Source organism: Podarcis erhardii (genome assembly GCF_964252035.2).
Source record: "Podarcis erhardii genome assembly, chromosome: 12".
Classification (NCBI taxonomy): domain Eukaryota; kingdom Metazoa; phylum Chordata; class Lepidosauria; order Squamata; family Lacertidae; genus Podarcis; species Podarcis erhardii.
Window position 1 is genome coordinate 38,244,970 of NC_138513.1, and position 24,164 is coordinate 38,269,133.

The window sequence follows — 24,164 nt, forward strand, 5'->3', positions numbered from 1 at the left end:
TGAAAACTGGCCAAAATTTGCTTGTCTACATATAAAAAGAAGCACATGCAAATTTTATGTGTGTCGTGGGTCTGTGCCTTGAGCCTAGCAGTGCCCCAGGCTCTCTCTTTTCATATCTGCAAACCCTCACTTGGGCGTTTCAGTTATCAAGTGTCCAACACACATCTGTACTGCAAGGCAGGACCATGCGACCCAGCCAAATAAGATATGCGGGTTTGAAGCAATTGTGTCTTAATGGCGAGTACCGTATATACTCGAGTATAAGCTGACTTTTTCAGCACATTTTTTTATGCTGAAAAAGCCCCCCTCAGCTTATACTCGAGTGTGGCGGGCGGCAGTAGCGGCGGAGTCCTTTCAAATGATTTCTCATGAACAACCTCCACAGATCTTTGAAGAGAAGCTTTTCATTTTCCATGCCTCTTAAAATGGCAAAATGGATTTTGGAAGTACAGTGGTACCTCGGGTTAAGTACTTAATTTGTTCCGGTGGTCCGTTCTTAACCTGAAGCACCACTTTAGCTAATGGGGCCTCCCGCTGCCGCTGCGCCGCTGGAGCACGATTTCTGTTCTCATCCTGAAGCAAAGTTCTTAACCCGAGGTAATATTTCTGGGTTAGCGGAGTCTGTAACCTGAAGCGTATGTAACCTGAAGCATATGTAACCCGAGGTACCACTGTATCAGGCAACAGGTCCCTCAGCAGTTAATTGATAACAAAATGCAGTAGCCGTCTAGGGACTGGCTCCTACGTGGGCTGCGGAACACCTCATAATTAGCTCATTTTCACTGCCTGCACCAGGCTGTGTGCATGTCTCTTCTTTCTTAATGTTCTTTCAATCTGCAAATGAGACAGAATCCAAGGTTTTTTCCCTTAATAGTAAAAGAGGCTGGATTCACGGAAGAAACAAGGCAGCAACTTCTCTTTGTGTAGAAACTGTACCAGATGTTGTTTCAGACTGCAGACCTTGCTTTTCCGTTTTTAAACCTGTTTTCACTTGACTGTGTAGCTCCTCACCAGCACAACTTGTTACATAATCCTTGCCTAATTTACCTGTAGCCGCTGTGTTTCCCACCCTAGGCGGGAAATTAGGTGCCTCGGCTTATATTCGGGTCGGCTTATACTCAAGTATATACAGTAAATCAGTGTTTCCCAACCTTTGGTCTCCAGCTGTTTTTGGACTACAATTCCCATCATCCCAGACCACTGGTCTTGCTAGCTAGGGATGATGGGAGTTGTAGTCCAAAAACAGCTGGAGACCAAAGGTTGGGAAACACTGCAGTAAATGTTATTCTAGAGGAGGGACTGCAGACTTGCTCTAAATAATTCAAGTAAGCAAGCCAGCCCTATTAGACCTCATATACCTCTCGGTATATGATGGTGTGTCAAAGCAAGTGTAAGCCCACCCTTTCCGGTGCTTTGTCCTGTCCTTTTCCTGTCCCTCATCCCAGTATTTCTCAAACTTTGTTGGACTACAACTCCCATCATCCCTAGCTAGCAGAACCAGTAGTCAGGGATGATGGGAGTTGTGGTCCAACAACAGCTGGGGGCCCAAATTTGCGAAACACTGCACTCATCCCCCCAAAATATGACCTTCTGGAGAAAGCAGGTTTGTTGTGCAAGTCCAATCACCTATAGTTTTGCTACCCGAATTTGCCAATATGCGATGGAACCGTCCAGCTAGAACTCACCAAAACTCAGTTCTGGCCCCTCTCAGGTGGACACCATTGCCATTATAAGAGAACAAGGGAGGCGTTCCTGGTGAATTCCAGCACCTCTTTTTCTAGAAAAAGAGCACTGGCTGGAACCCTACCACAAAATAGCAACTGTTTTGTGGAACTGACTGGGAAGACAGGAGCTGTGCCCTTTGTGTGTGGACACCAAGCACAGGGGCAGCCAGTCTTCCCACCAAAGCGTTGATTGCTTCTAGAACATTCTCCGCAAAGCCTTGCACAAGCATGGAGCAGAGATCTTTCTCCATCCTTCTCTGTGGATTGTTCTACCAAGAATGATAAAATCCATTCTCTCCTCCCTCTCTGTGTTCTCCTTACAGGCCTTACTTCGAACTCAAGGCGAAGTATTATGTACAATTAGAGGTATGTATCAAATACATCTTCCAGGAGTGACTGGCAATCTGTCGCAGATCTGTTGCAAATCACGACTGCAGTTGATGCGTTTCAGTGAAAAAAACTTGTCTGTATCCTTAATCATGTCCTATCGTAGGGATAATAATAATAATAATAATGATAACAACAATAATGATCTTGTTTGGATTTAAGTACAAAGATGGTGGTTGGGAAACGTCATGCAAAAACAGGGGCCCTATTCAGGCTTTCAAAACCCTTGTATAATTTAAAACTCTAAATGGGGGGAGAGGGGAGAGAAGTTGTAGCATCTGATTTATTGATTGATTTTACTTATACAGTGGTATTTCAGTTTAAGAACTTAATCCGTTCCGGAAGTCTGTTCTTAAACCAAAACTGTTCTTAAACCGAGGTGCGCTTTCCCTAATGAGGCCTCCCGCTGCCGGTGCGCCTCCTACCGTTCAGATTCCATTCTTAAACTGAGGTAAAGTTCGCAAACCGGGACACTACTTCCGGTTTTGTGGAGATCGTAAACCGAATTGTTCGTAAACAGGACTGTTCTTAAACCGAGGTACCACTGTATGCACCCAAAGCGGCTTACCAGCAAACATTTGAAACATCTTCGCAGTGGCAGTTGCAGAAGAGGGTTCTACAATTCCATTCCTATATGCCGGGTTGATGGTGTTGGAATACAGTTCCCATCAGGATCAGCTGCCATGGTCTGGGTTGGGGGGTTAATGGGAGTTGGAGTCCACCAATCAGGAGGGCCACAGGTTCCCCATCGCTGGAGTGGATGAAGTTCTTTAGCTGGACTTTAATCTTCTTCTTTGGCGATCACTCGTAGTCGAGTAAGATTGTCTTCCATAAGCAGTTTTAACAGTGGGTTCGTAAGTGACTGTGGAGGCCAATTCTGGATCCACACGTCCTTCCACGGTGGGGACATAGGTTTCCGGGCAGGAGTTGATCATGGTCAGGGTTTGCTAAGTGTCCCTTCCTTGTAGCACGTTTTTCCCTTGCGTCCTGAGTTCGAGTGTCTTCAAAGCCCATGACACCTTTGGTAATCCTGTTCTCCAATTGGAGTGCTCGCAGGCCAGCGTTTCCCAGTTGTCAGTGTTCATACTACATTTTTAAAGATTTGACTTGAGAGAGTCTTTCAACCTCTTTTGTTGACCACCAGCATTACGCTTTCCATATTTAAGTTTGGAATAGGGTAGTTGCTTTGGAAGACGATTAACAGGCATCTGAAGAACATGACCAGTCTGACGAAGTTGATGTTGAAGAATCATCGCTTCAATATTTCTGCACTTAACATGTCTCTTCCGCTTGTTTCATTAGCAATTGAAGAAGACCGTAGATGATCTGCAAGCAAAGTTGGCGTTGGCCAAAGGCGAATACAAGACAGCTTTGAAAAACTTGGAGATGATCTCCGACGAGATCCATGAGAGGCGGCGAGCCTCATCCATGGGGCCCAGGGGATGTGGCGTGGGGGCTGAAGGCAACAACGCGTCGGCAGAAAACCTTTCCGTGTGCAAATTAGAGCCGGATAATATCTCCTGTAAGTAGAAGGAAATAGCTGTAGAGTTTGCTCCCTGTCAAAGACAACTATTCCACAATGACCTTGTGGCGCTTTGTGCAACTTGGTTCTATCCACTGGCTCGGTGTGGACATTGGGGTAAACCATGGTTTAGCACGATAAGAACAAGCTTCAGTGACCCTAAGGTTTGCTTGCTTCCTCCTTCTCCGGTGTGGCTGCAAAGAGTTTGGGAGCTTCCCCTTCCAGTTTGGATTAACTGCAGCTTGTTGTGTCATCCAAACACTACAAATTGTGATTGATTATTTGAAACAAGCCAGCTTCAGACCATGGGTTATGAAGCTGCCCTGTTTAAGCCAGCCATAGCTAACCTTAACCAGTTTAGTGTGCCGATGACACACTAAAATGTGGTTTGTGGAAACTGGAAGAAAAAGCTTCTGAATTCTTCCTTACCACCATGACAGAGAAGAGGGGAAGCAAGAGGTATGAGTACTGCAGCAGCAACTAAATTATGGTTTAGCCTAATACACAAATGTGGCCGTAGAGAGCTAGTGTGGTGTTGGGATTAGAGTGTCGGACCAGGATAAGGGAAACCTGGGTTCAAATCCCCACTCAGCTGTTACCCTCTTTTTGCAGCTTAACTTACCTCTCAGGCTTGTTGTGAAGATAAAAGACGGGATAAACATGTAATAAAGAAAAACAAAATATATGCGAGCTAGATGTTGTCGCATTCAAACTCCAAAAGTTCTCTGCCTCAAAAACTTTTATGAAGCACGGAACAACACATTGCGGTCTGAGAAGGTTGTACCCCAGGATACAACATAGGGTTTCTTCTCTGGGACAGAGATTGAAACAACATTGAATACTGAACACTCGGGAAGGTCATTAATTAATTGCGAAATTCTGAACTTCTTGCAAAAGCTTGGAAACATGGATTGCCTTGTCTCTGAAACTTTAATCAGTCAGTTTTTGTACTGTTCTGTGGACCTTGGGGCCAGTAGGGATTCTTATAGCAAGCTTGAAGCTGTCTCTCTATGTGTGATTTGTGTTCATAAATGATTCGATTTTAAGCACCGATTTTTGTAAGAAAGAACAAATAATATTGCAACACACATTTGAAGGGTTCTGGTTTGGTGTTTGGCTGTGATTCTTGCTTACGCTGAATTTCCGTTATCCCTTTAACCATGTAAAAATATATATATATCATATTAGTCAGTTAAAAATCCTTGCCTGAAATACAGTTTGAGCCTAGGCCAGCGGTTCATTCACCCTGACCGGGCGACCTCCGAGCACCTTCTCTCGCTATGTTTTGTATTGGAGAGTTACTAGAAGACAAAACACATACTTGTGGCAGAACAGTGTTGTTTGTAGGTCACCACAGCAACTAAACACAGCACGGAAAGCTCTGCAGCGTTGACCCTGAAGGACCCACATCTGTTAAAGCCAGCCACTTTCCCTTTTAAAATAATGGAAAGGGCAACTGGGAAGGGATTGAACCTGCTGTGTTCAGATGAATCACCGACTTGTCTCGGGATATGAACTATCGTTCCTACCCAAACTCGTATTTATTTATCGTTAATAAATAATATTCCCCATTGTGAAGCCTGTGGCTTGCCTCCCGCAGTTTGGTCAAACTCATGCTGGTAGCTTTGAGGACACTATCCAACCATCTCGTCCTCTGTCGTCCTCTTCTCCTTGTGTCCTCCATCTTTCCCAACATCAGGGTCTTTTCCAGGGAGTCTTCTCTTCTCATGAGGTGGCCAAAGTATTGGAGCCTCAGCTTCAGGATCTGTCCTTCCAGTGAGCACTCTGGGCTGATTTACTTAAGAATGGATAGGTTTGATCTTGCAGTCCATGGGACTCTTAAGAGTCTCCTCCAACACCATATTTCAAAAGCATCAATTCTTCGGCGATTAGCCTTGACTGGGTAGACTTCAGAAAACCAACGTCCGTATATTGTTTGTAACTATTGCCCTTGAGAGGACAGGGTTCATAAACAAGAGGTGCAGGCAGATAGAGGACTTGGAAGAGTAATCCTTCTAATCAGATTTTGCTCTCTGACTTTTTTTTGCTCTCTGATTTTGCAGTGGCTTCGGAAGTATTTGAGGACGACACCTGCAACAGCCTTGTGTCCGAAGACGACTCCAGTTTCAGCTCTGGCCCAACAAGCCCTTTTGAGACGCCATCTCAGTTTCTCCCCGTGGCACGGCCTAGGAGCCTGGATCTCTCCAGCCCCATCTCGCTGTCTGAATTTGGCATCTTTCCTCTACTAGGACCTCGCAGTGAATGCAGCGGGGCTTCCTCTCCTGAATGTGAAATTGAAAGGGGTAAGCTGGACCAGGCTAGGGATTATTAGGAAAGGGATCAACAGGCTTGAAGGTCTGGGGGGTGGGTTTGTTCATTCCTCCCCATCTTTCCCCCCTGCAAATGGAGCATGTGTAACCAAGTGCATCTATGAGACATTCAAAGCTGGGACGCGGGTCGCGCTGTGGGTTAAACCACAGAGCCTAGGACTTGCCAATCAGAAGGTCGGTGGTTCGAATCCCCACAACGGGGTGAGCTCCCGTTGCTCGGTCCCTGCTCCTGCCAACCTAGCAGTTCGAAAGCATGTCAAAGTGCAAGTAGATAAATAGGTACCGCTCCAGCAGGAAGGTAAACAGAGTTTCCGTGCGCTGCTCTGGTTCGCCAGAAGCGGCTTAGTCATGCTGGCCACATGATCCGGAAGCTGTACGCCAGCTCCCTTGGCCAATAAAGCAAGATGAGCGCCGCAACCCCAGAGTCGGCCCTTTACCTTTAAGCATCTTCTAACCCACATAAATAAGGTGGGACCAAAGCCCAGCCTTCCTCTGCCCTTAAAATCTCTAATAATACTTTTATTATTTATACCCTACCCATCTGGCTGGTATTCTCAAAGCTCTCACCCTTCAGCTTTCTGGCTGTCGTGCTGCAAAGTACATCAAGCTTAGCCAGGAACAGGTTTAATCTGTAACTTGCACCCTTCCCTACACTTGAAGTGTGCAATCATTCTGCGAATGATTCCTGCTTCCTGAAGCAGGAAGTTCATGCCTGGCTGAAGGAAAATTCCAGAGTTTCCAGTTCCAAAGGTGACAGACCAGTCTTGCACAGCGAGGGGTTTCTGATGAGTGTAGAGCATTTTTCACCCAAAGAAGATAGTGCTTGTATCTTAAAATACCGTATTTTTCGCCCCATAGGACGCACACACATTTCCTCTTCATTTTTGGAGGGGAAAATTGCGTCCTATTGGGAGAAATATATGGTAAGTCACCAAAAATCAGCAGCAAAGAGTCAAAGCTAACAGCTGCAAATAAAGCTCATGGGATGTGGTGGTTGACGGGTTTATTGTTGCTTGAAGAAATGGAAAGGAATACCAATGTGTTTTTTTAAAAACAGAAAACAAAATGTGTGCTACCAGTCCTAGGGGAGAATAGTGTGAGAGACGTAGGAGACTGTGGGTATTACGACTTGATCTTACAGCTGTGTAGCTGTGTGTGTGTATACACACACACACACACACACACACACACACACACACACTCTCTATAGAGACCATGCTGTTGCTTTCAGAGAACCTTCAGCTAAAAGGTTAACAGTATTACGTTATAATAAGGTAAAGGGAACCCTGACCATTAGGTCCAGTTGTGGCCGACTCTGGGGTTGGGGCGCTCATCTCGCTTTATTGGCTGAGGGAGCCGGCATACAGCTTCTGGGTCATGTGGCCAGCATGACTAAGCCGCTTCTGGCGAACCAGAGCAGCACACAGAAACGCCGTTTACCTTCCTGCCGGAGCGGTACCTATTTATCTACTTGCACTTTGACATGCTTTCGAACTGCTAGGTTGGCAGGAGCAGGGACCGAGCAACGGGAGCTCACCCCATTGTGGGGATTCGAACCGCCGACCTTCTGATTGGCAAGTCCTAGGCTCTGTGGCTTAACCCACAGCGCCACCCGCGTCCCCTATCCTTTGAGCAGACCCACTCAAATTAATGGAGATGACTAAATTAAGACCATTAATTTAAGTGGATCGACTCGTGAGTAGAATGTAGGTGGGTACAACCCTTATTCCCCAGCATCTCGAGGTAGGGGTGGGAGACCCATGGCCAATCAGCATATACAGCACTGAGCCAGCTGGACCAATGGTCTGACTCGATACAAGGCAGCTTCCTAGGTTCTGTAGAACCCACCTCGTTCCATGATTCACACTGCTGAACCTTTCCATCTCGTCTTCGCAGGGGACAGAGCAGAAGGGGCAGAGAACAAGGCGCTTGACAAAGCAAACAAGAACCGGAACAGCCACTCCTCTTCCAGTGGCCCTACGTTGGACAACCGGATGAAGCAGCTGTCCCTCCAATGCCTGAAAGTCAAAGATGGGATCTGCGCAGACAGAAAAGTAGTACAGATCGGCTGAGGCTGACGTCCCCTCGGAGCGAAGGAGGAAGCTATCGATTAATTTATACAAACTTCTCTTCTGCCTGCCAGAAGAACCTTGTGCCAATAACTATTTAATACATGCCAAATCTTTTAAGCATTTACTCTTTAGGAAACTGCACTGAAGAGTTCCATCGGCGTTGAGGGCTGAGGTATGCGTTTCGGCATTTTTATTTTAGAAATGCAAGCAAAATCTTTCGCCGTGACGGAAACCGGTCACAAACATCCGCTGTCCTTGTCGGACTTCGCAGCCTTTGCAAGACACTCTGGTAGCAGTTTTGGCAGAAGCAATAACTAGTTGCGTTCCGCGTATGGAGTTCTGTGCCAGTTGGGAAACGGAAGACCGAACCAAACATTTAGGAGGAGCAGCCAGTGTCCATTTTGTAGGCAATGCTCATTTTTTGAGCCGAGCTGCTGTTTAGACCAGCGGCCTAGCCTTCTACTTTAAACATCTATATTTATATTTTGGATTATAAAAAGATACTGTTGCATGTGACCGAGTCTAGAAACCTTCCCTGAGTCTCTAGACCTCATATACGATTAAAAAGTATACCTCAAGGGTAACATAAATATGTTGTTAATATTGATGCACAGGCCCTTTCTTAGTGTACCATGTTTCGGAGATGTCCCAATTATTACGGATCCAGTAAGAAAAATGAAATGTACATCGGAGCTGTTACAGACGACTTTCTCTGGTATGGCTGGTGTCCGTTGCTAGGTAGGAGCAGGAAAATATTTTTACACCTTGGGCCTACCAAGCTGGAAGGGGGAGTTGTCCTGCATGAACAGATGGTCTGTTTGCCAGTTAGGGGTTTAAGGGGATGAGTGAGTACTTCTAAATATTGCTGTAGGTTGTCATGTTATAGGGTTTGTAGAGTAATTAAAGGACTTATAAATTTAGCATCCCTCGAGGGAAAAGAAGTCGAGTAAGATTGGGAAGGGTGTCAAAGCATGTTCAGCGACAGCTGTTACGCAGTAGAGATGTCGGGTAGTTATGCTAATAAGAGGTAGTTAAAATCATAGGACTTTTGTTTTGGTAGTTAGCATTTCTGAAACTGACATATGCCATTGCTAATAAAACTTACTCATTTCCTTGGCTGCCCAGTCCTCAGATTTTCTGTTCCTTAGCTTAGTTCTGTTGTGTTACTTTGTCCCCAACTACAGTTTTGTGTAGCTATTCTGAAAACAAATGTACAGTATATATATACCCTTCGCACTACAGTGAATGTTCCTTTCACTCTTCAGTTTTGTTTTCATGTGCAGTATGGTTCTGTTGAAAGTGCTTAAAATTCTTTTAGGGAAGCCTTTACAAATTTGTTCCCCTCAATATACAGACAACTTCCATTTGTGCGTTTGGCTTATGTTTCGACTGAGAAAATGAACTCTGCGAGTGCCAAATGGAACGGTCAATAATAAAGCGAAAACTAAACAGTTGTCGTGTGTGTTTTCTTTTTTTCTCTGATGCACGGCAAGATTCAAGCTTGGAAGTCAGAGCGAAGGGGTACAATTTGTTCGTCCCATTTGTGGCACAGTGATAAATAGTAAAAAGAAAACCACCAAAAGCTCTGGATTTAATATTAGCACCCAAGTTGCAGGATTAAAAAGCATTTCAGCCATTTAAAAATAAATATATATCCCAGACAGTCCCCTGGCCTCAGGCTCACTATGTTAAAGAGACATGACACAAAAGGAAAAGCGGTTAGGAGGGAGGAAATAAAAAACAAGCTCAGCCACAAATGCTTCATCACACAAATGCTGTCAATGGAAAAAAGTGACAAGTGCGATGCTGTAGGATTCTGTCCTGGGCCCGTCATTGTTCAACATCTAAAAAATGACTTGGATGAAGGAATGGAGGGGACGCTCCTCAAATTCACAGAGAACACCAAACTGGAAAGGATAGCTAATGACCGTAGAAGACAAAATCTGAATTCAAAATGACCTTAACAGGTTGGAGAACTGGGCCCAAGCTAACAAAATGAATTTCAACAGGGACAAATGTCAGGTTCTGCACTTGGGGAGGAAAAACCAGAGGCACAAATGTAAGATGGGAAATACCTGGCATAATAGCAGTACATGTACAAAAAAATCATGCATTGCCATAAACAAAGGATGAATTCTTGTTAAGTCCCTGTGCATATAAATCCCCATCATATGTGTACACACAACAAACTCCATATAGAATCCATTTTTTGGTACTTACATAGAATATTATTGCATGTAGTCGTCCTCTAAAGAGTCAATTAAATCTGTTGCCTTCTGTCTTTTTATTACTGACATGTTTGCAGTCAGGGCTACATCTGTAACTTTCATCTTACTAATTGCCTTGCAAAGCGGTTAAGCGGAGTTACTGATAAGTGCACAGCGTGTTTCAATTCCCCCTAGCCTAGCTGGTTGCTCACAGAACAGCAATTACAAGGCACCCGATTTTGATTTCCTTTTCAAAGGGAGCTTACCAGTTGAGATAATAGCAAAAGCAACGTCATCCTGTTGAGTCGCTTGATAACGGGGAAGGAGCTGCCTTGCGTATTTGGGCATTCGTTTTCTTGAGAAAAGCAAAACTTAAAAAAACAACAACAAAAAGAGGCAGATTTGGCTGAAAACAAACTAGGGAAATGGATTTTTAAGTCGTGAATTCGGGAGAAATAAACAAGGCTTACTCCAGCCCCTTCTCCCTTTGGCCTGAAGCTGCTATTTCTCCATTGGGAATGCAAAGTTTCTTTTGCAAATTGTACTTACCGATAACAAAAGATAGCCTCGTCCTCTGCGCTGTAGATAGGATGGAGAACCTGCAGCCCTGTAGATGGGTGGTGGGACCACAACACCCACCATCCTAGACATGGGTGACTAGGGCTGATGGGCGCTGGGTGCCCAGCACCATAGAGAAGCACAGTTCCCAACCCTGCTTTAAAGAGAAATAGGTACATCTCCAAAGCCCTACATTTAAGGGGGAAATCAGCTAAAGCAGGTGGATTTGATTTAAATCAAATTGATGTAAATCACAATTTAAATCACTAGTCAGTAAGACCTGATTTAAATCATTTTTTTTTTTACAGAAAGACTCATTCTTGCTGGTATAATCTTAATATTTACAACCAGCTGAAGGTTTCATTTTTGAAATAAAAAATTTTCAGAGTAGTTTTTACAGTTATATCAAAAATTATACTGATTTGGTTAGACTATTAGAAATACAAAGACAGGTAAGTATGAAATGAAATTGTTCATATTTGGACAACTTTTCTGCTGTACTTTATTGGAAGTAGAAAAATAATCATTTCCTTAATTTATTTAACTAAAACAATAACATTATAGCATATGTATCCATATTTGTTAACTGATGTGGTTAAACATTTTTTTTTAAAAAAGAACTTAGACTGAGTTTAACACACATGAAAAACTTAAATCCTTATTTCCTGATGAATAGCCTTTGGACTATAATGTAACTTAAATAGAAAGCTATCTTTAGAAATTCCTCCAAAAGCATTTTATTTTAAAAATCCATTAAAAAAAAAAAAAAAAAAGCATTGATTTTTATCCACCCTGAGCTAAACCAACAGCTATTTCAGGCAGGGGTTTCTCCAAGTCCTCATGGCATGATATTATTATTATTATTAATAATAATATTATAATATCATTATTAGTTCCAAAACATCTGGAGGGCCACAGGTTCTCACCCTTGCAGCAAAATGCCAAGGAAGTATTTCAACATGTACAGCCATCTCTGATTCAAGACAGATACAACCTGAGCTTGTTCATCGGTGTATTTGGAAAAACCAAAGCTGTAAGGAGGGGAGTTGGTAGGAGACAAGACATTTTAAAGCCCAAACGTGATGAAAGTATTCTTAGAAGCCAAGCCATGCAAAAAGCAAGGACATTTTAGACAAACAAGCAATTCCCTTGGCCTGCCCTCCAGCTGGCCACTTCTAGGCTAAGAGAGGAGACCTGGTTTCCGCTCTGCTTTAAGAGATCCCTATGGACAATGAACATCTGACCTTATCAAAGTGCATACGTGGTAGAAACTTGCAGGTGTTCGAAATCAATCCACAGCGTTGGTTACCCGCTCCAACTTTAGGGTGCAATTCCCTTTGAAAAAGTCCAGATTTGTTTTGCACAGCCCATGTAAACATTTCCCCGCCCTTAGGCAGGTTCTTTCGATTGCCCTCCAGCGTTTAAAGAGTCTCAATCATAGAGATGGGTGACTTCATTGCAGCTGCGATGTCTTAAGAGGGGTAACGCTATTAAAGTCCAAAAAGAAAGGTCCTTCCTGCTGAGGGAGGAAAGTGCTTGGGATAATATTGTAAATGCCAGCAGGGACACATTCGAGTTCCAAGTAGCAAAACCCACACCTTGGAGGGAGAAAAGAGAAAAAAAGGGGCAAACTTAGGACGAGATCTAGCACGATGCAAATCCAGAAAGATGTATCGCCAGACAAGGCGTTACCTGTAATCGCCGCTGTTTTTCTTCTGAAAGCCTTGCTCTCCCACTGCAGAGACTGTCACCACTTCAAAGCCAACACTGTACTGCCTGCAAAAACCAGATCGGAGGTTGTGATTACCTTTTAGACACAGGGATCTTTGGCAAGGGCAGTGCTTTTTGGGGGGGGGGTACGCATACCCCTAAGCATTTTGTGGATCTTTGTACTTTTGTCCATTTACTGTATTTATTTTTCCCAATTTGAACTACAAAATGGTGATTTTCTTGAGTCAAAATGAAAGTACCACTAAACATTTTTTTAGGGGAGAAAAAAAGCACTGGGCAAGGGTATTTACAGTGGTACCATGGGTTAAGTACTTAATTTGTTCCAGAGGTCTGTTCTTAACCTGAAACTGTTCTTAACCTGAAGCATCACTTTAGCTAATGGGGCCTCCTGCCGCCGCCGCCGCCGCCCAATTTCTGTTCCCATCCTGAAGCAAAGTTCTTAACCCGAGGTACTATTTCTGGGTTAGCAGAGTCTGTAACCTGAAGCGTATGTAACCTGAAGCGTATGTAACCCGAGGTACCACTGTATAGGATTTGGAACTAAGCACATAACTCAGCATCCTTAGAACAAGTAATTAAAAGAAGGAATTTTCTTAAACGTGTGTCCTTTCAAATGTGTGTGTGGGAGGGGGGTTATTGTTTTGTTTTATGTACTCTCGTTTTATTCTGTATTTTCATGCTGTGAACCACCCTAAGATCTTTGGATGAAGGGTGGTATACATATTATTATTATTATTATTATTATTATTATTATTATTATTATAGCAGCAATTTACTAGTTAGATTCCCCATAAAGGAACAAAAACAAATGGAGTTTACAACACTGGACAAATGATTGAGTTTGGCCAACAAACCATGTTTGCGTTGCACCACACTAACTTTGCGGCTCCACTCCTCCAAACATGCACAAACCTTGGTCCTCGTAGCTCAATGAGGAGGGGGCCGGCCTTGTCCAACTGGAACTGGTAAATAGGATTGTTCTTGGCGGTTTCTCTGAAATTCCCACACCCGCCAGCGCTTTGGCCTTTCCACTGCCCATTTACCTAAGCAAAAGAAAGTTCAAGAGGTTCTTAAGCAGCACATACTATTTAGAACAAAAACAAATGATTAATTAATCCTAGTTCCCATTTAACTTCCCTTCTGGTTGACTTCCAATGCTTTACTAGAACTTCAATCTCAAAGTCGCTCAAGCTTACACTGGAACAAGGCAAAGGTTTTACATCGGCTCCTTGACTTAATTGCTATGTCCTTTTATGGAAAATGAGAAAATGTTCCTACAAAAGTCTTCCTTTGTTGCAGGATTCAGACTGAAGTGTCAAGTTCCTTTTAGGCACACATTTCTTGCCAACTGCATATATTCTTTTAAGATGGGGGCTGCCCAGGATCAATAGATTTTGGTGGCAGGAAGCACATTTAATATGTTTCAAAAAGGGGAGTCTTATGCCTTAGAGCCATTTGAGTTGGTTTGGTTATAGCTGCATTTGCCGTATTTTTCGCTCCATAAGACGCACTTTTTCCCTCCTAAAAAGTAAGGGGAAATGTGTGTGCGTCTTATGGAGTGGATGCAGGGGGGGAGGCAGGCAGGAAAACCCCCCAAGAGCCACACACAAGCTTCGCATGGCTCTTGCAGGCTTTTCCCCAGTAGGGAGAAGGGACTGATGCGGCCAGTCAGTTCCTTCTCCCTCCTCGTAGAAAAGCCCGCAGGAGCCACACGCTCCTTAAAGGGTGCACGGCTCCTGTGGGCTTTTGTGGGAGGTGGGGGAATTGCCATACCTGCACACAGCCTCTCCTGGACAGAGAGGTTGTGCACGGCTAAAGAGGAAGCCAAGACAGCGAGCGGGATGGATCCTTCTTGCTGTCTTGGCTTCTTTGCTCTTTGGAGCTGGGGGGGGGGGACGACGACCTGGGCTTCCCCCGGCAGCCCTGAAAAGCTCTGGGAGAAGCGGACATAATATTTTTTTTCTTGATTTCCCCCTCTAAAAACTAGGTGTGCCTTATGGTCCAGTGCGCCTTATGGAGCGAAAAATACAGTAAGTATATACATCACTAAATAGGCTCACTACAATGAGCGTTTAGCACAATTTTGGTTTTTCTGTCACACAGCCAAGGGTTAAACCCAGCAAGGATATAGCGAGGAACTTGTAGATCTTATTTCAACCTACCCAACAGATGACCATAGAGATTGCAATTCTTTCTTACCCGTTTGGATATGGTATACGGTGTCGGGATCTTGCAGAAGTTAAACTTGCACACTGAATACACCTGAGTTGACAAAGAAATGGAAAAGATTCACACAGAACGATCCACACGCTGTGAAATTAAAAAGAAGCGGCGGACAACGGCTAGGGAAACGCACAAGGCCAAGATGCTCTTGGGCTCCTGTTCTGGTTTCCCACAGGAATCTGGTTGGTCACTGTGAGAACAAGATGAGCCATTGGGATGATCCAGTGATGTCTCCTTACGTTCTTAGCAGAACCTAATTGGTTTGTTTTCTCTTACAGAAAAACCCACACACGTAAATGCAGATTTTTGCAAGGTGTGAAGTAGGGCTGGGTGATATATCGTCCAAAACCGGTTTGAATCCCATATTGTGATACCAGTTTTATAATTTTTGACCTGCCGAGATATCACAAATCATGGTGTGTGTGTTATGCAAAAATCACAATGTGGGAGGAACCATGAAGCCAGCCAATGCTTCTCTTGATTCCTGCAGCTCCTGTTAACTTTGCTGGCTCAGCTCTACCCGGCCTCTTGCAGGGGGCAGAGAATCACCAGAGCAGCTGCCGGCAGAAATCAAGATGCAGGAACAACTGTGAAGCCAGCCAATGCTTCTACATAGCTCCACCCTTATTTCAGACATCGTGATGTATCACGATGTTTAGCTGGTGATATATCTTGATGTTGAAAACCAGATATCGCCCAGCCCTAATGTGAGCCCTTGTAAGAGAAATGTAATTATACAATGTGTCCAATATGTGAGGAGCAGAAAGCATCTTTGTTATTGCTTCAGGGTAGACTGGCAGAGGGAAAAGAAAGACTTGCTGTTTCCCCGAGAAGCTGAACTGGCTGGCCCAGAACATTCAAGAGAGAGAATATCCAGAAAAGAATCGGCTACGTTTGATCAATCGTCATCACATCACAACTCGACTTGGCCATCTCCAGTTACAGGAAGGAACTGCGTCTGGGATAAGGGCCCTCAACAATGTGCCACAAGTTTCCCCAGGATCACACATAATCTAGTAAAGGTAAAGGTAAAGGTACCCCTGCCCGTACGGGCCAGTCGTGTCTGACTCTAGGGTTGTGCGCTCATCTCACTCTAGAGGCCGGGAGCCGGCGCTGTCCGCAGACACTTCCGGGTCACGTGGCCAGCGTGACGAAGCTGCTCTGGCGAGCCAGCACCAGCGCAGCACACGGAAACGCCGTTTACCTTCCCGCTATAAAGCGGTCCCTATTTATCTACTTGCACTTAAGGGTGCTTTCGAACTGCTAGGTGGGCAGGAGCTGGGACCGAACGGCGGGAGCTCAGCCCACCGCGGGGATTCGAACCGCCAACCATACAATCGGCAAGTCCTAGGCACTGAGGTTTTACCCACAGCGCCACCCGCGTCCCTACACATAATCTAGGGATGTGATATATCGGAATATTCTCCTGTTTGACATTTTTGGCTTCTCTCAAAATTCTTTTGTCGTCACACCCAAGAGAGAACCTGCAAATTCACTTGGGGTTTTGCTTTAGGCAGAAGCCCAGTGCTCACGCTCATAGGAACCAACTCCTAGGGCAGCCTTTCTCAACCCCTAGCTAGCAAGGCCAGAGCTCAGGGATGATGGGAGTTGTAGTCCGACAACATCTGGGGACCCACAGGTTGAGAACCGCTGTCCTAGGGGCAAAGGTCTCTTCGCCTTCTCCCCATAAAATATTTGTGTGATCTGGCCCCCCTCCCTCAAAAAAGTTGATGGGCGCTGCCATTCAAATGGTGTGTGTATGCTGTGTCATGTGAGTGATTATGCGGGGCAGGGCATACCTGAAACCCCCCCCCCCATTTTTTCCCTAGTTGGCACCCCTGGTCACTCTGATCTGCTCTAAGGAAAGCTGGTGATTGTACACGTAAAAGTTATCACATGGTGACTATACAGTTGTACCTTGGAAGTCGAATGGAATCCGTTCAGGAAGTCTGTTTGACTTCCAAAACGTTCGGAAGCTGCGGAGGACGTTTGGGTTCCAAAGAACGTTCGCAAACCGGAACACTCACTTCCGGGTTTGCGGCCTTTGGGAGCCAAAACATTTGATCCGCAAGGCATTCAACTTCCAAGGTATGACCGTACAGTGGTACCTCGGGTTAAGTACTTAATTCGTTCCGGAGGTCCGTACTTAACCTGAAACTGTTCTTAACCTGAAGCACCACTTTAGCTAATAGGGCCTCCTCCTGCTGCTGCGCCACTGGAGCACGATTTCTATTCTCAACCTGAAGCAAAGTTCTTAACCTGAAGCACTATTTCTGGGTTAGCGGAGTCTGTAACCTGAAGCATATGTAACCTGAAGCATATGTAACCTGAGGTACCACTGTATTTGGCAGCTGTCATCACAGCAATGAGATTTCCTCTGTGCCTCTGCCAATGACCATCATTAAAAGGACCCCATTATTAAAAGGAATGAGATGCCTTTTCATTAAAGCAGTTTAACATATTTGTCGCGTTCCCGCAATTTTGAATGAAACAAAAACCGCTCTACCATATAATCCCCGTAAGCCGGGCTAAAAATAACCACTTGCCTGCTCCCCTGTAGAAAGAATTGCCTCGGAGCCGACTCCCGCTGCCCTGCCCGACTCTGAAAAGAGCTGATGGTGGGGATGACCAGCGTCTTAAAATACTTCTTTCGCAAGGCTGCCTATAAACACATACCCTGAGTGTGTAGTGAATCGTGTTCTGCTTTTCGTACTGAGAAACCACCAGAGTAAACGTATGGGTTCCCGGAGAAGTCAGTTTGATCTTGGTGAGATAGTGGGGGCTGTTGATTCGAATCCCATCGATATACGGAGGAGGGTCGGCTGAAAAGGAAAGATTTATGCACGTGACGACAGTGGCGAGGATTCTCCATGCACAGAAATGGAAGGAGAGGAAACCCTGAAAGGAAGAATGGCTGATCTTGGAATATGCCGAGACGGCGAAAGTGATGGCACTGATAAGAGACACAAATTTAGAATCCTTTCAAGAAGACCTTTCTAGTCTATTTCAAAAGTTATTTATAGATTTAGTTACAGATAGGTAGCCGTGTTGGTCTGCCATGGTCAAAACAAAATAAAAAAATTCCTTCCAGTAGCACCTTAAAGACCAACTGAGTTAGTTCTAGGTATGAGCTTTCGTGTGCATGCACACTTCTTCAGATACACACTTATTTTATAGATTTAGGTTTGATATATGCATTTTTAAAAGGGATAGGAATTTTTTGGCTCTCTAGATGTTTTTTAAAATGTAATTTTTTTTATAACCTGCCTAGCCACTCTGGGCAGCTCCCAACAGAATAATAAAAACATGGTAAAACATAAAACATATAAAAATTCCCTAAACAGGCCCGCCTTCAGATGTCTTCTAAAAGTTTGATAGTTGTTTATTTCCTTGACATCCGATGGGAGGGTATTCCACAGGGTGGGTGCCACCACAGAGAAGGCCCTCTGCCTGGTTCCCTGCAACCTCACTTCTTGCAAGGGAGGGAACTGCCAGAAGGCCCTCGGAGCTGGACCTCAGTGTCCGGACTGAATGGACTCCAATCACCTTCAGTCATCATGGGGGGACGTAAGATGTAGGAAAAATAAAAGATCTAGAGGGCCTCAGGTTCTCCATCCTTGGAGAAGATGGAGATTCTTTAGGTAAAGGTAAAGGTAAAGGGACCTCTGACCATTAGGTCCAATTGTGGCCAACTCTGGGGTTGCGGCGCTCATCTTGCTTTATTGGCCGAGGGAGCCGGCGTACAGCTTCCAGGTCATGTGGCCACCATGACTAAGCCGCTTCTGGCGAACCAGAGCAGCGCATGGAAACGCTGTTTACCTTCCCGCCGGAGTGGTAGCTATTTATCTACTTGCACTTTGATGGGCTTTCGAACTGCTAGGTGGGCAGGAGCAAGGACCGAGCAACGGGAGCTCACCCATCATGGGGATTCAAACGGCCGACCTTCTGACTGGCAAGTCCTAGGCTCTGTGGTTTAACCCATCTGGAGGGCCTCAGGTTCCCCATCCTTGGGGAAGATGGAGATTCTTTATGTAGAATTTAACATTTCTAGAGGATGCTAATGGCAAAGTAACAGATGTCAGAAACAAGAAGAGGCACAGCTGGACAGCAACAAGACCTAATTTAGTGGTCAGTTGCAGAGCTGCTGGACCCTTCTCAGGCTGTCAAATGAGACACCCACAGAATTCAGTCAATAAAAGTCAGAGAAAGGGTTACATACACCCTGCTTCGGCAGGCAACATGCTTCTCAATCATATGTCCCCCTTGACAAAGGAAATCTTTTAATATTATTTTGGAAGTTTGTTTCCATAGGTTGTAGGGTGGAGCTGGAAGAGGAGGGTTATTAACAAACCTACCAGGATAGTAAACCTTTTTCCCATCTGTTTTGTATACCACCATTGTGATGAACTCCCGGTTGTGAGCAAAGTCATCCTGCGAAAGCAAAGACGAAAATTATTATTAATTGAATTTATATACCACCCTATGCCTGGAGGTCTCAGGGCGGTTCACAAAAAAGATCAGAATATATAAAAATCAAATAAAATAACCTAATATTAACCCCATCGATCACTAGGTCATTGTTTATGTATTATTCTTATTATTCATCTGTTATTTTCGTTGGTTAGCCTTAGTCACCCACTCACCCACCCACCTACATTCTGTTTCTGTTTGTTACATTTCTATACCACCCTTCACCTGGCAGATCTCAGGCTGGTTCACAGCATAAAAACAAAACACACAATGAGAATGAGATTAAAACCAATCAACCAAACGCCCCCCCCTTCCCTCAGGTAGACTGCCTCTGACTGGGGAGGCTCCCTCTCTCGCTCATTCTGACATGACTCAACAGACCTTCAGTTTCTGAGCAGCACAATTCACACTTGCACATAACAGGGTTTAAGAGAATGCAAGGGTAAAAATGGTCAGTTCCAAAAGGAACTGACCCCCGAATCTGGTAGAGGCTGACTGGAACGGGGGATGTTTATGGCAGTGGGTCACACAGAGACACAGGTGGCAGCTCATGTGTGGGTGAAAGACTCACAGGAGCCCTTTAGTTGCATTTCCCGCTGCAAAAACTTTAGCACACTAACAATGCACTCTAGTACACAGTTTTGGAGGTACAGATGCATCTGTACATGTGCCAGCAGTTTGGTTGCGAGATCTAGTTAACGCAAACATGGCCTATCTCTTACAAAATCTATACAGTGGTACCTTGGTTCTTGAACTTAATCCATTCCCGGAGTCCATTTGACTCCCAAAACAGTTTGAAAATCAAGGTGCGGCTTCCGATTGGCTGCAGGAGCTTCCTGCACTCAAGCGGAAGTCGTATTGGATATTTGGTACAATCATATACCGCTTACTGTATTTTTCAGTCTATAAGATGCCCCCTATTTTTGGGGAGTCAGATTTAAGAAAATGGGGGGGGGGGCAGATGTATCCGTGTATAAGATGCCCCCTAATTTTTGACATTATTTTTAAGGGAAAAAGCCTAGTCTTATACACGGACAAATGTGGTAATTGAACCAAAACCTCTAAGCGGCTTGCAAGAAAGGTTCTATGAAATATGCTTGACAAAAGTTAAAAAGGTTTTTGTGTCGGCCGACAACAACAAATCCAAATAGGGCCAGTCAAAATGTTACAAAACAGCAGATTTCCAATTTCCCCCGCCTTGTGTTTTTGACATCTGCTGTGATGAAAGAATTCTGGGAGACCTGAAAACTCGTACCCTGTTTTGTAACATTCTGCTTGGCCCGATAAGGGAATCACACTCGTGTGGGTTTGCATTTTATTTGAAATAACGGGTGGCTTTTATCCTCCTCTTGCTAGCTCAAATACCGAGACAAGTGTTGGCATTTCAGGGCCCAGTCCCTCATTCATACCAGGGTTCAAACATTCATGCCAATGGTAAAGGTACCCCTGACCATTAAGTCCAGTCGTGGCTGACTCTGGGGTTGCGGTGCTCATCTTGCTTTATTGGCCGAGGGAGGCGGTGTACAGCTTCCGGGTAATGTGGCCAGCATGACTAAGCTGCTTCTGGAGAACCAGAGCAGTGCATGGAAACGCTGTTTACCTTCCCGCCAGAGCGGTACTTATTTATCTACTTGCACTGGTATGCTTTTGAACTGCTAGGTGGGCAGGAGCAGGGACCGAGCAACGGGAGCTCACCCCGTCGTGGGGATTCGAACCACCGACCTTCTGATCAGCAAGCTCTAGGCTCTGTGATTTAGACCACAGCGCCACCTGCGTCCCCATGCCAAGGGTACCTTGTCCGTAATGTGTCTGCTGAGCAGGATCCAAACTGCAGCCCCACCTTGTGGGCACTGAACCTCCAGTTTGTACTGTGGGTTGTTAGCTAGGCTGTATGCATCTTTCACAGGGCCCTGCTTTGCATCCCAGGTACTAAAAAAGAAACAGAAAATATTTTATTATAAATAATTTATAATGAACTGGGGAAAAAAGGTTTAAAAGCACCTTTTCCCCCCAAAAAACCAGAGTCCTTTTTCTTGGGGATAATCCAGATGGAAATTCCCAGGTGTCAAAAAAGGTTATTGATGTATGCCACTACTGCAGCCCGTGTTTTGTTAGCTTAAAAATGGAAAATGAGCGAGGTCCCAACCAAAGAAGAATGGCAACTTAAACTGATGGAATATGCTTAGCTTGCAGATTTAACATATAGAATAAGAGAACAAGAAGAACATACGTTCAAAGAAGACTGGAATACATTTACTGAATATACGAGGGAAAATTGTGTACGCTTGAAAATGTTGGCAGCATTAAGATAAATTCAACAATGTAAATAAGTTTTGATGGAAGTAATAATGCAGTGATTTATGTTATGCAAAATTAACCATGGAAAGAGAAGAAGGGAAGTCATTGATATTTTAAGGCTGTCTAAATGAATATTCTTCATTTAGTGAGCTCCCGTTGCTCGGTCCCTGCTCCTCCCAACCTAGCAGTTCGAAAGCACATCAACGTGTAAGTAGATAAATAGGTACCGCTCCAGCGGGAAGGTAAATGGCGTTTCCGTGCACTGCTCTGGTTCGCCTGAAGCAGCTTAGTCATGCTGGCCACATGACCTGGAAGCTGTACGCCGGCTCCCTTGGCCAATAAAGCGAGATGAGCACCACAACCCCAGAGTCGGCCACAACTGGACCTAATAGTCAGGGGTCCCTATACCTTTACCTTTAAATGAATATTCTAATTTGTAAAACAGAAAATTATATGTGTGTGTGTGTGTATAAAATAACTTGGGCATCAAACAGCAAAAAACAAACAAACAAACCCAAAACATAAGAGATAAACACAAACTTCCTCTCTCACACAGGTCACTGTTTCGTTTACAGGAATTGCAATTCATACATACAAAATTTGATTACCCTTTAAGAGGATATATTTTGGCTATCACTCCTTTTATGCTAGAAGTGATCTCAACAGGAAGTATGAAATATTATTTGGCCTGATCCTTCCAAGGAACAAAGCAAACAGCTGTTGAAATGCAAGCCTGAAACTTATGAATGCTCAATTGGAAATGTAGTGTGGTGTGCCAGAATATTCAAATTCTGCATGCCGAATGCTCCCAAACATTTAAGGTACAATGCCCAAGTTTTACCTCCATAATAAAAAATAAAATTATGAGGAAATGGTTTCTTCTGGGTTCTCCTATCTTGCAGCTTCCTTGGATGGCCCTGGATTCTAGTTTCATGAAGTAGTTTTTCTCCTGTCTACTTTTCCCATAAAGATAAAGGTAAAGGGACCCCTGACCGTTAGGTCCAGTCGTGGCCGACTCTGGGGCTGTGGCGCTCATCTCGCTTTACTGGCCGAGGGAGCCGGCGTACAGCTTCCGGGTCATGTGGCCAGCATGACTAAGCTGCTTCTGGAGAACCAGAGCAGCGCACGGAAACACCGTTGACCTTCCCACCGGAGCGGTACCTATTTATCTACTTGCACTTTGACGTGCTTTTGAACTGCTAGGTGGGCAGGAGCAGGGACTGAGCAACGGGAGCTCACCCCGTTGCAGGGATTTGAACCACCGACCTTCTGATTGGCAAGCCCTAGGCTCTGTGGTTTAGACCATAGCACCACCTGCATCCATACCAGGGCATAATTTTATGCATCTTCACCATGTCCCCCTTACAGTTTTTTCTAAATTAGAAAGCCTCAAATACCATACCTTCCCTCACAATGGAAGTTGGGGGCTGGGATTAGTCCAGGACAGCTGTAAAGAAGTAAACTTGCAACTTGCAACTTTTTCCTTTGGACAAACCTGTGAATGCATGTTGATTCTTTAAAAAGACTCGGGTTCCAGCTCAAGTATATAACATCATAATACTTGCACAGATCTTCCCAGGCAATCCAGAAAATCCCTAAAAGAAAGGAAAAGATCTAGGTCAAAAAACATGCTATATTTCCCCCCAAAAGCCATTTAACATAATGATAGAAATCAATGAAAATACAGTTGTAACTTGGAAGTCGAACGGAATCCATTCTGGAAGTCCGTTCAACTTCCAAAACATTCAGAAACCAAAGTGCGGCTTCTGATGGGCTGCTTGGGGCTTTAACAGTCAGCACCAACACTTCAAATTATGCTCAGAAATGTACTGGGAGCCAGTGCAGGTCTTTCAGGACCGGTCTTATGTGGTTACTGAATAGGATTGATTGCCAGCTGTGGAACTGGGCTGACCTCGGAACCTCCTGCAGCCCATTGGAAGCCACAGAAGGCCTGTCAGACGTTTGGCTTCCAAAAATAGTTCGCAAGCCAGAACACTCATTTCCAGGTTTGCGGTGTTCAGGAGCCAAAACGTTCGAGAACTAAGCTGTCTGAAAACCAAGGTATGACTGTAGGAAATTATTATTATTATTATTATTATTATTATTATTATTATTATTATTATTACCCCGCGCATCTGGCTGGGTTTCCTCAGCCCCTCTGTGTGGCTCCCATATATTATTATTATTATTATTAGTTGTTGTTGTTGTTGTTTAGTCATGTCCGACTCTTAGTGACCCCATGGACCAGGGCACGCCAGGCACTTCTGTCCTCCACTGCCTCCCGCAGTTCGGTCAGACTCATGTTTGTAGCTTCAAGAACACCGTCCAACCATCTCGTCCTCTGCCGTCCCCTTCTCCTTGTGCCCTCTATCTTTCCCAACATCAGGGTCTTTTCCAGGGAGCCTTCTCTTCTCATGAGGTGGCCAAAGTATTGGAGCCTCAGCTTCAGGATCTGTCCTTCCAGTGAGCAATCAGAGCTGATTTCCTTCAGATTGGATAGGTTTGATCTTCTTGCAGTCCATGAGACTCTCAAGAGTCTCCTCCAGCACCATAATTCAAAAGCATCAATTCTTCGGCGATCAGCCTTCTTTATGGTCCAGCTCTCACTTCCATACATCACTACTGGGAAAACCATGGCTTTA

General features: G+C 44.6%; 2 protein-coding genes across 3 annotated transcripts in view; one reads left to right on the plus strand and one right to left on the minus strand.

The window, feature by feature from the left end:
- The window catches only part of SH3BP5 (SH3 domain binding protein 5), a 49,660-nt gene extending 40,171 nt beyond the window's left edge, over positions 1-9,489 (plus strand). For both annotated transcript variants that reach the window (XM_081882284.1, XM_081882285.1), the window contains 4 exons: positions 2,048-2,090; positions 3,414-3,633; positions 5,697-5,936; positions 7,860-9,489. In XM_081882284.1, coding sequence (XP_081738410.1) covers positions 2,048-2,090; positions 3,414-3,633; positions 5,697-5,936; positions 7,860-8,035 — 679 coding nt within the window. In that variant the 3' untranslated portion in view covers positions 8,036-9,489. The remainder of the gene's footprint in view (positions 1-2,047; positions 2,091-3,413; positions 3,634-5,696; positions 5,937-7,859) is intronic.
- A 2,310-nt stretch (positions 9,490-11,799) lies between these two features.
- Positions 11,800-24,164, minus strand: part of CAPN7 (calpain 7) — a 39,858-nt gene continuing 27,493 nt past the window's right edge. Inside the window, exons 14-21 of the mRNA XM_081882038.1 lie at positions 23,018-23,117; positions 21,018-21,153; positions 19,110-19,185; positions 17,431-17,576; positions 14,731-14,793; positions 13,444-13,574; positions 12,493-12,576; positions 11,800-12,398 (exon numbers count right to left, since the gene is read on the minus strand). Coding sequence (XP_081738164.1) covers positions 12,254-12,398; positions 12,493-12,576; positions 13,444-13,574; positions 14,731-14,793; positions 17,431-17,576; positions 19,110-19,185; positions 21,018-21,153; positions 23,018-23,117 — 881 coding nt within the window. The 3' untranslated portion in view covers positions 11,800-12,253. The remainder of the gene's footprint in view (positions 12,399-12,492; positions 12,577-13,443; positions 13,575-14,730; positions 14,794-17,430; positions 17,577-19,109; positions 19,186-21,017; positions 21,154-23,017; positions 23,118-24,164) is intronic.